This window comes from Schistocerca nitens, chromosome 7, assembly GCF_023898315.1.
Source record: "Schistocerca nitens isolate TAMUIC-IGC-003100 chromosome 7, iqSchNite1.1, whole genome shotgun sequence".
NCBI lineage: Eukaryota > Metazoa > Arthropoda > Insecta > Orthoptera > Acrididae > Schistocerca > Schistocerca nitens.
The window spans coordinates 85,333,642-85,346,061 of record NC_064620.1 but is presented as its reverse complement, the minus strand read 5'-3'; the positions used below and the strand labels follow the sequence as shown (position 1 = coordinate 85,346,061).

At 46.6% G+C, this 12,420-nt stretch overlaps 1 protein-coding gene across 1 annotated transcript in view; it reads left to right on the top strand.

The window, feature by feature from the left end:
- LOC126194817 (transcription factor AP-2-beta) overlaps nucleotides 1–12,420 on the top strand; it is a 420,874-nt gene that overhangs the window by 169,084 nt on the left and 239,370 nt on the right. Inside the window, exon 3 of the mRNA XM_049933144.1 lies at nucleotides 1,165–1,219. Within this exon, the coding sequence (XP_049789101.1) occupies nucleotides 1,165–1,219 (55 nt within the window). The remainder of the gene's footprint in view (nucleotides 1–1,164; nucleotides 1,220–12,420) is intronic.

Below are 12,420 nucleotides of genomic sequence, written 5' to 3'. Positions count from 1 at the left end.
ACAAAAGGCAACATGTATATCAAACTCTTACTCTCACAAATGTTAGACCAAAATTAATAAATAACATGAAAGATATCATACAGTGAAAATTATTCAATATTTAGCGAAAAACCTAAAGTTTCCTGATATGGGTGCCTCATTCAATAATGTTTCCAAACTACGCGCGACTGCAATGCAACTAAATAAAAATTATTACCTTCGTTCCTCTTCATATCTTTTTCTAATCTCATTACCTCTCTTTTCATTCTAAATCACTAATCGAATCTTTCTCTTCTGTTTTACAATATTCAAACATAAATAATTTTACTTAAACGCAGATGAACTTTACTTGTAAATTGCCACGAGTCTTCTGCTCGGCGTCTAACTGCTCTAACGATAGAACTCCCGCGCTCTCATTGCCAAGCAGCGATAACAAAACAGGCACATGTTCCAGCGACACAGTTACTCTGACCGAAGCCTGCGCGCGAATAATAAGCGATTCAAAAGTGTCGCTTAGCGTTTGAGGCATCCGAAGCATGTAGAATTTCCAGAAATGGAATTAACAAACTTTCAATAGACCTGTTTCAGCCTTAACGTACTACAAACAGGCTGGCCTGTAGAGCATTTGCGCATTTTTTTTTACGTCATGAAAAGGATTCACAGAGTTGGACTACTAAGGGACAATCTGACTAGCAAAGCGGCTAGTGTTATGGTTACTGCGACTCCTCGCAAACCATGTCCTGTTCTCCAGCTGGCTTCTAGCTCTATCCCGCAGCGAAGCACGTATAGTGATACAGATGTGGTCGCGATTACTGCTTTCTCTGCCGCGAAATTTAATAACTGGCCACCAAATTGGGGAGGTGTGTGCACGTAGACTACCTGTAATGGTCACCGGAAGTGGAGTAGCCCCTGTAAATAACAATGATTACGGTAATGGAGGGCCTACTTGTCTGGCACGAAGCGTGCGTAATTTATGTTGCGCGGCCGGCGTTTCTCTAAGGAGAGGAGAGAAGACGATTACGATTAATTTGGACGGCAGCGCGGGGTCTGGCTATTACAGGACCCTGTAAGACGTGAAAAGTCTTCCCTCGGCCCCCGCTCTCTGCGTGTCAGAGGGCGCCTGCTCTGGGAATTAAGCCGTTAGCAGCCGCACAGCGGGATTAATGGTTTTTCTTTCTGTTCCAGAACACCAGCGTGGACGATGGTGCCGTCTTCATCAACGACCTGCCCCTGCTCAAGAGTGAGTACACTGTATCTCTCTCTCTCTCCACTTTCACTAACTCCCTGCAGAGCGATTCAGTTGCAAAAGAAAACCTTTTCATTTACAAAAAGCATATTTCTGCCATCAGCTGTACAATTTTATGTTTATTCTGTACCGGTTTCGATTGTCATAAGCCCACATCTCGTGGTCGTGCGGTAGCGTTCTCGCTTCCCGCGCCCGGGTTCCCGGGTTCGATTCCCGGCGGGGTCAGGGATTTTCTCTGCCTCGTGATGGCTGGGTGTTGTGTGCTGTCCTTAGGTTAGTTAGGTTTAAGTAGTTCTAAGTTCTAGGGGACTGATGACCATAGATGTTAAGTCCCATAGTGCTCAGAGCCATTTGAACCATCTTTTTTTTTTTATTGTCATAATAATCTTCAAGAATTTTATGTTTATTCTGTACCGGTTTCGATTGTCATAATAATCTTCAAGGAGAAAAACATTGTACTTCAGTGGATAAACCATACATTTCCGTCATATGTGAGTCATACAAATGTAGAACATACATAATTGGCGTAACAGTCTGCCTTAACACAGTCCATATAAACAAGCTGTGCCTTGGCACAGTTACAGTAATGCATATTTGCTGATAACACCATACTTAATAGTCCAGTTATTAAATTGGATGTATTACCAAATGTACACTACTGTAATTGTGCAAAGGCACAGCTTGTTTTTATGGACTGTGTTAAGGCAGACTATTATGCCAATTATGTATGTTCTACATTTGTGTGCCTCATATACACTGACGAGCTAAAACATTATGTCCACCTCCTTAATAGCTTGTTTATCCGTTTCTGCAACGAAATACGTCACTGATGCTGTGTATCAGAAATCCGAGAGTTTTTTGGTAGGTTTGTGGCGGTATGTGGCATCAGATGTCTACGCAAAGGTCATGTGATTTGCGTAAATAACGGGAAGCTGATTTGCGTACAAGGTAACAGTGCCCGATAGCGACCCAGATTGGTTCTTTAGGATTTACGTCAGGCGAGTTTGGTCGCCGAGACGTCAACGTGAGTTCACTATAATGCTTCTCAAATGACTGTAGCACGGTTCTGGCTTCGAAAATGGTTCAAATGGCTCTGAGGTCTATGGGAGTTAACTGCTGAGGTCAACAGTCCCCTAGAACTTAGAACTTCTTAAACCTAACTAACCTAAGTACATCACAGACATCCATGCCCGAGGCAGGATTCGAACCTGCGACCGCTCGGCCACTCCGGCCGGCAATTGTCATAACAGCTTGTCTTAACACTGTCCATATAAACACTCTGTCCTTAATACAATTACACAAGCGCACATTTGCCGATAACTCCACACTTAGCCTCAGCAGTTTGGTCCCTTAGGAATTCATACAAACACTTTTTCTTTTTGTGCAAGCCAGTAACGCGTTGGTCCACCTCTGGCCCTCATGCAAGCCTTGGCATTGGTGGACAGAGTTGTTCGATCTCCTCCAGACGGACATCGTGCAAAATTCTTCCCCTCTGCCTCGTTAGATCGGCAAATACCGAGATGGTAGAAGGGCTCTGATCGTAATGCTCCAAACGTCCTCAGTTGCGGAGAAATACGGCGACTTTGCTGGCCAGGGTAGGGTTTGGTAAGCAGGAAGACAAGCAGTACAATCTCTCGCTGAGTGCGAGAGGGCATTATCTTGCTGAATTGTACGCCCAAGATGGCTTGCCAATGACAGTAACGAAACGAGGCGTAGAATATCGACGACGTACGGTTGTGTTGTAGGAACGCCGCGGATGACAACCAAACGGGTCGTACTATGAAAATGACATCCCAGACCTCACTCGTGGTCGTTTGGCCGTATGGCGGGCGGCAGTCAACTTGATACCCCACCGCCGCCCGGAACTTTTCCACACACCTGTTTGCTGATCATTGGGACTTCATTCGAAGCTGGACTCACCACTGAAGACAGTTCTACTCCAGCCAAAGAGATTCAACCATGGGTGGAGTAGTAAACGTGCTCGTAACGTGCGTCGTCTGGAGGAGGGAAAAGGGGAAAATTGTCTGAGGGTAGCGTCGATGTATCGAAACGTGGAGCTCACGAGTTTGAGTTCTGCCTCCGAAATAAGCGCGTATTTTGAAAGTGTCATTGCTGCTTATGGCGTACGTAGTCGAAGCATCAAATAATACAAAACTGTTTTACTGCATGCATTCTAAATAAATATACTTTCTAAACAAACTAGAACGTACTTTACATAACACTTCGAATCTGAAATGGCGAAGCTCGCTAAATAGATGAGAGTCTGAAGGCCAATTGGTAAAAAGGGTAAGTGCAACAGGATTTGTCCTTTATCGTCGTGTTACCCTCAGATATCGTGGGGGCATCTCCAGATGCCCTTCGCTAAACGGTCCTGTTCTTCTTTTCTTTTATCTCGTGCATCGTCCGTCTGAAACCCGCAAATTGCCTTCTTACCTCTGTGTTGCACGTAACCGGTTTTGTGAAATCGCTTTAATTTTTTTCAGTGTTCAGCTTTTTCTTGGGCTAGTAGACCCACTGCTTTACCTGCGTCCGAACAAAAACGTTAATGGTTCGCTTAAAGTCAACGCTAAGAACGGCGTAATATCTTCATTTGACTGCGTTATTGAGGCAGTGCCACCAGTCCTTTAATCCGCTGCAAGCCAGAGTTTCCTTGTCTAACCCCAGCACCAATTATCATATGTCGATGACAGCTACTGCTGATCTTTCTTCTTCCAACGATCGAAAGTTGTTATGCCGCTCGTATCGCGTAAAAGTTCTTCATTATTTCGTTCGCGAAGAATTTTTTTGGCGATTCGACAATTATGTTGTGAAACTATACGAATGAGGTCGCAAATTTTTAAACATTACGATAATAACCGAAGCTCCTCACACAGTAACTTCCAGTAATATTCACGTTCTTGTACTCATACCCAGAAGAGCCAAATAAACTGGTATGTCTGCCTAATGTCATATAGTGCTCCGCGAACACGCAGATGCCTCAACACGACGTGGCATGGACTCCATTAATGTCTGAAGTAGTGCTGGAGGGAATTGACACCATGAATCCTGCAGTGTTGTCCATAAATCCGTAAAAGTACGAGGGGTGGAAATCTTTTCTGAACAGCACGTTGCAAGGCATCTTAGACATGCTCAAAAATGTTCATGTCTGGGGAGTATGGCGGCCAGCGGAAGTGTTTAAACTCAGAAGAGTCTTCCTGGAGCCACTCTGTAGCAGTTCCGGACGTGTCGCATTGTCCTGCCAAAACTGCCCAACTTCGTCGGAATGCACAATGGACGTGAATGGATGCAGGTGAACAGATAGGGTGCTTACATACGTCTAACCTGTCAGAGTCGCATCTAGACGTATCTGGGGCCCCATATCACTCCAGCTGCTCACTTCTGACACCATTACAGAGCCTCCACCAGCTTGAACAGTCGCTTGCTGACATGCAGGGTCCGTTGATTCATGAGGGTGTCTCCATACCCGTACACAATCATCCGCTCGATATAATGTGAAACGGGACTCTTCCGACCAGGCAACATGTTTCCAGTCATCAACAGTTCAACGTCGGTGTTGGAACCAGGCGAGGCGTAAAGCTTTGTGTCGTGCAGTCATCAAGGGTACACGAGTGGGCCTTCGGCTCCGAAAGCCCATAGCTATGATGTTTCGCTGAATGGTTCGCACGCTGACACTTGTTGATAGCCCAGCATTGATCTCTGCTGCAACTTGCGGAAGGGTTGCACTTCTTTCACGTTGACCGATTCTCCTCAGTCGTCGTTGGTCCCGTTCTTGCATCATCTTTTTCCGGGCGCAGCGATGTCAGAGATTTGATGTTTTGCCGGATTCATAATATTCACTGTACACTCATGAAATGTAATGGTCGTATGGGAAAACCCCCACTTCGTCGCTATCGCGGAGATGGTGTATCCCATTGTTCGTGCGCCGAGTATAACACTACGTTCAGACTCACTTCAATCTTGATAACCTGCCATTGTAGCAGCAGTAACCGATCTAACAACTGCGCCAGACACTTGTCTTATATAGGCATTGCCGACCGCAGCGCCGTCATCTGCCTGTTTACATATCTCTGCATTTCAATACGCATGGCTATAACAGTTTCTTCGCCGCTTCAGTGCAGGTAACCAAGCATGCAGTGATTTTAAGAAATAGTGCTAGCAAAGTGTTTACACTACCCACACCCACTCTCCACACTTGCAGTGTGTCCGAGTGTCTACTGCTACCACAATCTTTTCCCCGCTTTCCTCCTCCATTCGTTAATGATGTGAGGAAAGAACTACAGTCGGTAAACCTCCTTATCTTCTTTCATTTATCTGACTTGTCCCTGTGGTCGTTCATGATTAACTAATCCTTCAAAGTGAAAGAAAATTATCAGCATAGCTTTTATGTTTGACCTGACCTGACGAGCTTTTCTGCTCTTGAAGAACCTTTCCGGACCCACTGTGAAGATTGAACCTTGGTCTCGACATCATAACCGTAGACCCACGTCTCACCAGCATTTATGATTCTCTTAAGAAAGATCTCGTTCTCATTTGCGCGATCCAAAAGCTCTTTACTTATTGCGAGGTGAAGGTTCTTCTGGTCTTGACTCATGAGCTGTGGAACGAACTTGGCAGTAACACGATGCGTTCCAAGATTTTGCGTCAGGATTTCATAACATAACCGAACCGCCACGGTATCCGAGAGCGCTAACGCTCTGCTTCCTGGATTCGGGTAGGCGCGCCGGCCCCGGATATAATCCGCCTGGCAGATTAACGACGAGGGCCGGTGTGCCGGCCAGCCTGGATGAGGTTTTTAGGCGGTTTTCCACATCCCGCTAGGTGAATACCGGGCTGGTCCCCACGTTCCGCCTCAGTTCCACAGCTCGCAGACATGTGAACACATTCGCACTTTTCCATGGATTACATTAGCTGCAAACAGTTGGGGAACACTAATTCCGTCCGGGTGTGGGGGGGGGGGGGGTGGCGGCAGGAAGGGCATCCAGCCACCCCTTAAATTAACATGCCAAATCCGGTTAACCATGGCCGACCCTGCGCATCCGTGGGATAAGGCACAAGCGATAGAATAGAATGTCATAACATAACCCAACTGAAATGTTACATTCTTCTACAGTCTCTCGAACAGTCAATCTCTGATTGGCACGCACAGTTTCGTTGACGTTCCTGACATGAGTGTCGTCGATAGACGTCGAAGGGCGTCCTGAACGAGGGTCATCCTTAACTTCCTCCCGGCCGCTTTTGAACCGTGTGGACCACTCATAACGCCGAGTAAGGCTTAAGCACTCATCACCGTAGGATCCCTGCATCAGTTGATGGGTCTCTGTAAAGGTTTTCCTGAGTTTCACGCAAAATTTGATGCAGACGCGTTGCTCCTAAATCTCTGACATCTCGAAATCCGCGAACTGTGCAACACAATATCTACATCTACATCTACATTTGTACTCCGCAATCCACCCATCGGTGTGTGGCGGAGGGTACTTTACGTGCCACTATCATTACCTCCCTTTCCTGTTCCACTCGCGTATGGTTCGCGGGAAGAACGACTGCCGGGAAGCCTCCGTGCGCGCTCGAATCTCTCTTACATTCGTGATCTCCTCGGGAGGTATAAGTAGGGGGAAGCAATATATTCGATACCTCATCCAGAAACGCATCCTCTCGAAACCTTGGACAGCAAGCTACACCGCGATGCAGAGCGCCTCTCTTGAAGAGTCTGCCACTTGAGTTTGCTAAACATCTCCGTAACGCTATCACGCTTACCAAATAATCCTGTGACGAAACACGCCGCTCTTCTTTGGATCTTCTCTATCTCCTCTGTCCACCCGACCTGGTACGGATCCCACACTGATGAGCAATACTCAAGTATAGGCCGAACGAGTGTTTTGTAAGCCACCTCCTTTGTTGATGGACTACATTTTCTAAGGACTCTCCCAATGAATCTCAACCTGGCACCCGCCTTACCAACAATTAATTTTATATGATCATTCCACTTCAAATCGTTCCATACGCATACTTCGAGATATTTTACAGAAGTAACTGCTATCAGTGTTTGTTCCGCTATCATATAATCATACAATAAAGGATCCTTCTTTCTATGTATTCGCAATACACTACATTTGTCTATGTTAAGGGTCAGCTGCCACTCCCTGCACCAAGTGACTATCCGCTGCAGATCTTCCTGCATTTCGCTGCAATTTTCTAATGCTGCAACTTCTCTGTATACTACCGCATCATCAGCGAAAAGCCGCATGGAACTTCCGACACTATCTACTAGGTCATTTATATATATTATGAAAAGCAATGGTCCCATAACACTCCCCTGTGGCACGCCAGAGGTTACTTTAACGTCTGTAGACGTCTCTCCATTGAGAACAACATGCTGTGTTCTGTTTGCTAAAAACTCTTCAATCCAGCCACACAGCTGGTCTGATATTCCGTAGACTCTTACTTTGTTTATCAGGCGACAGTGCGGAACTGTATCGAACGCCTTCCGGAAGTCAAGGAAAATGGCATCTACCTGGGAGCCTGTATCTAATATTTTCTGGGTCTCATGAACAAATAAAGCGAGTTGGGTCTCACACGATCGCTGTTTCCGGAATCCATCTGAATCCTATTGAATACAGCACTGAACAATAACCAACAGACATACAACAGTGAAGCTTACGCAATTACACATTAAACACAAGGCATGTGCAGGGATGCCAACCGCATTTCGCTCTAACACACCACTGGCGCGAAATTACGAATGTTCCGGAATTTTTTGAACAGACCTCGTATACACTGGCAGAAAAATAATAAATATTTTGTGGTAGTTTTCTCCAAAATGTGTCGTTCGTTTACGCTGTATGAATAATCAACAGCGACCAAATACCGGAGAAGGTGTTTAAACTAGAGCCATTCTCCCACGATTGCTGGGAATGTCTGCCAAGTCCTCACACAGTTTCAGCCACGGTTCCTAGTCCATAATTCAACGGCGTTTCCGCACGCAGTATGCGCAACTGTTACCCGGGCCGGCGTGTGTGTACTGAGTTGGGGGGGCTGGTAGTGTGGCAGAATAATGGAGAACACGCCCGAGGCGCGGGGCGTTTGGAGGCGTGGTGACGCCCGCGGGGCGACAATGGACGGCGGGGTGCCTGGCGTCACCTAGCCGCCTAATCAGCGAGCACGCCCACTTCTGCCGCCACCAGCTGCCGCCCCCCAGCTGTTGCCTGCTTCGGCCGCTGAGCGGCGCTGGCGCTCGCGGCGGCGGCAGCGGTGGCTGGCCTACGTTGTGGCCAGCGTATTCCATAACAGTACACTACGTCATTGGCCCTTACCTACCTGTAGCATGCGTTTATCGTGAATATCTCGCCCAGCACAAAGACCCCAGCGACTGGAAAAAAGCGCGGGTGACTCGCGTATATAAGGGTAAAAGAACGGACTTGCAAAATTACAGACCAACATCTCTAACATGGGTTTGCTGCATAACCCTTGGACATATTCTTAGTTCAAATTTCGAATATAATAAATTTTCTTGAGACTGTGACGCTTATGTCCACTAATCAGCATGGTTTTAGAAAACATAGCAAGTGCAGAACTCAGAGTCCCCTCTTCTCACATGATACCCTGATGAGCCAAACAAAGCATTGAGACCTCTCACCATTACGACGATGGATGCCACCTGGTGGCGGTGTGGGCACGTGACTCTATAGCAAAAGTATATGAGCGGAGCAGACACGGACGGGGGATCACCCTAGCGAAGAAGTGGATGCAAACAGGGAAATCCACTGAGATAAGCGACTTTATAAAGGGCAGATTATTATTACGCGGAGCCTTTGAACGAGTATCTCGAAAACGGCGAACCTGGTCGAATGTTCACGTGCTACTGTCGTGACATCTACAGAAAGAGGTAGGATAGTGAAACTACCACTAGGCGCGAAATGGTTGGATATCCACAACTTAGCAGAATGTGGAGTTCGGAGGCTTGCCTGCTCTGTAAAGTGGGATATATGACGATCTGTGGCATCTCTGCTGAAAGACCACAATACTGGTGCAGCACAAGTGTTTCAGAGCACACCGCCCATCGTACAAAATGGTTCAAATGTCTCTGAGCACTATGGGACTTAACATCTGAGGCCATCAGTCCCCTAGAACTTAGAAGTACTTAAACCTAACTAACATAAGGACATGACACACATCCATGCCCGAGGCAGGTTTCGAATCTGCAACCGTCGCGGTCGCGCGGTTCCAGACTAAATCGCCTAGAACCGCTCGGTCACTGCCGCCGGCCTTCATTATTGATCACTTGACCATGAAGCATAAGACCAGATGTCCCCCCGAAACATCTTGGTATCTATTGCAGCAAGTATTTGCTCTGCTTGTTTATTGCTGGCCAACATTCTGTACTGTACAAAGTGAGATCCAGGTATCGCTTCCCACTGAAGTGACACCACCGTATCTGTGCTTCGAAGACAAAGGAGGGATTCCTCGAGGGTGATGACCTGTTCACCTGCTGACTGTCCGCCCCGATAGCTTAGTGGTCAGCGTAACGGATTGCCATCCTACCGGCCTGGATTCGAATCCCGGCTGCGTCGGGGATTTTCTCCGCTCAAGGACTGGGTGTTGTGTTGTCTTCATCAACATTTCATCATGTAAATTATAATTGTCCGGGCTGTTATGCCGTGGTCGGTTGATGAATTCTGTGTCAATTCCCAACGTTTCGTCCCCGTCTGCGGAGGACATCTTCAAGGGGGTCTGTAGCTCCATGGACGGTCCAACAATCGCTAGCGAGCCAGTGGGTGTGTTGGACCGTCCATCGAGCTACAGGCCCTCTTGAAGATGTCCTCCGCAGACGGGGACGAAACATTGGGAATTGACACAGAATTTATCAACCGACCACGGCATAACAAACTCGGATAATTATAATGGACATGACATTTCCGGCCGTGAAAGTCTACATTTTAGTATCAACATTTCATCCCCTTCCCGTGCGCAGGTCGCCCAGTGTGGCGTCGAATGTAATAAGAACTGCTCCAATGTGGTCAGACTTGCCCTGCAAGGGGCCTCCCGGCCAATGACGCCAAACGTTCATTTCCATTTACCGGCAGACTACATGCACTTGAAAGGCTTGAAGCGCGTGTAGACTCGGTGCTAGTGAGGAACTACTTTCCACTTCTCATCCACTCAAATGAAGTTTTTTTGAAGATGCTATCTTACTCTTCAGCAGAGACAATGATGTTGTTGGCCGGCCAGAATGGCCGAGCGGTTCTAGGCGCTACAGTCTGAAGCCGCGCGACCGCTCCAGTCGCAGGTTCGAAACCTGCCTCGGGCATGGATGTGTGTCCTGTCCTTAGGTTAGTTAGGTTTAAGTAGTTCTAAGTTCTAGGGGACTGATGACCTCAGATGGTAAGTCCTATAGTGCTCAGAGCCATTTGAACCATTTTGAATGATGTTGGTGGCTTCCAGTAGACTGCAGTGTCAATGTTTGAGAATGTGTGAAGTGAGACAGATCTTGAGAACCAATTTAGCGGATGAGGTTCATCGTGGACAAGCCCCCGAAACGAGAAGGATCGCCCGGCTAACCACAGACGCCAATCGTAACGCCTCGCTCCCGGAAGTGCTGTGTGCTTGCCCGCGGGAACCACTATTGGAAAACGCGAATAAAGAGATACAGATGATTGTGTCTCTGTCCTCACAATTGATTTTGCGGTTCTCCGTAATGGAAAGACGAGAGAAAAGAGACCAAAGAGAAAAATAGCAGTTAGACTCCGACGGTACGGAAAAGTGCGCCTCTACCGCGGTGCAGATTTCTCGTTGCGGTCGAGACCCGCCGCTTTCGCCACCTGTTGATCCAATTGCTCGGCTCTGACATCATCAATATCTGCAGATCGACCGGCGCGCCGCTCTCGTTTAGCGGAAAACAAAAAAAGTAATGGCTGGGGCGCCCGCGCGCACGGCGGTGCTGTTTGTTGTGGCTGCCGGCGGGCGAGTGCGCACTTTGCGTCAGTTTCACGCGTCGCCGTGCCAGCGAGCTAGAAAGCGTTTGTCCCGAGTCTGCGGAAGACGGTGGTGGTACCGTTCATTGTGAGTTCGTCTGGATGGCGAAAAGGGGAGGGAGGGACTGTTTGAAACGTCGCTTTCGTCCGTACTCAGAGCTCTGGTGGCGTCAGAGCTCGATTCCCCTTAAGGGGGGTAGGACATCAAACAGGCTGACTTGGAGCAGGAAAGGCATCACAGGACATTTTAATTTCCAGTGTCCATACTTTTTCAAATAAATTCATAAAACTTTGTCAGAATTACCAGGACGGGTTCAGGATTCACACCCATTGCAGTGGAAGTTCGAAAACAACAAAATAATTTTTTTTACGTGCGAGATTTCGTCATTTTTTCACTTACTAATGACTGCATTTGTTGCTATAGGTACACTTTTCTTCATAAGTTAGCGAGATTCTTCGATGAATTTTGTACAGCATACATACCACGCTCACAGGTGTCTGAAACTCTAGAATTTATTTAATTTATGGAAAAACTAATGGACTGTTATATTTTAAACTTCATGTTTAGAAAAAACATAAATTTTATAGTTAATTACCTTAATTTTTACCACAATTTTTTATATATTTGGAAAATTCTAGAGTTTCATACACCTTTAAGTATGGTTTGTGTGCTGTGCAAAATTCATCGAAGAATCTTACTTATAAAGAAAAGTGTACCTATAGCAACAAATACTGCCATTAGTAAGTGAAAAAGAATGATGAAATTTCACACGTAAAAGAAATTACTTCGTTATGTTTTAGAACTTCCACTGCTATGAGTGTGAATTCTGAATCCTTCCTGGTCATGCTGACAAAGTTTTATGAATTTATTTGTAAAAGTATAGATACTGGAAATTGAAATGTCCTGTGGTGCCTCTCCTGCTCCAAGTCGGCCCGTTTGACGTCCTACCCACCTTAAGCCGTCATCAAACGGAAGCCAAAAGCTGATGTGGACGTGCAGCTCTAAGAGTTCTGTGGCATGAATTCCTGTTATTTCGCGGTGAGAAAGCACTGCCGCGCGTGAAATACCAAATAAGTTCTGCAGTGTTTTGTCAACGCGCAACAAAATTTTTAACCAATAAGAGACAAAAACACTCTCTACGTCACAAGCAGAACTTTGGAGGTGTCATATTGGGTTTCGACGTTTACAGCTGAAACACATATTTTGTTGGGTTTTGTATTACAACT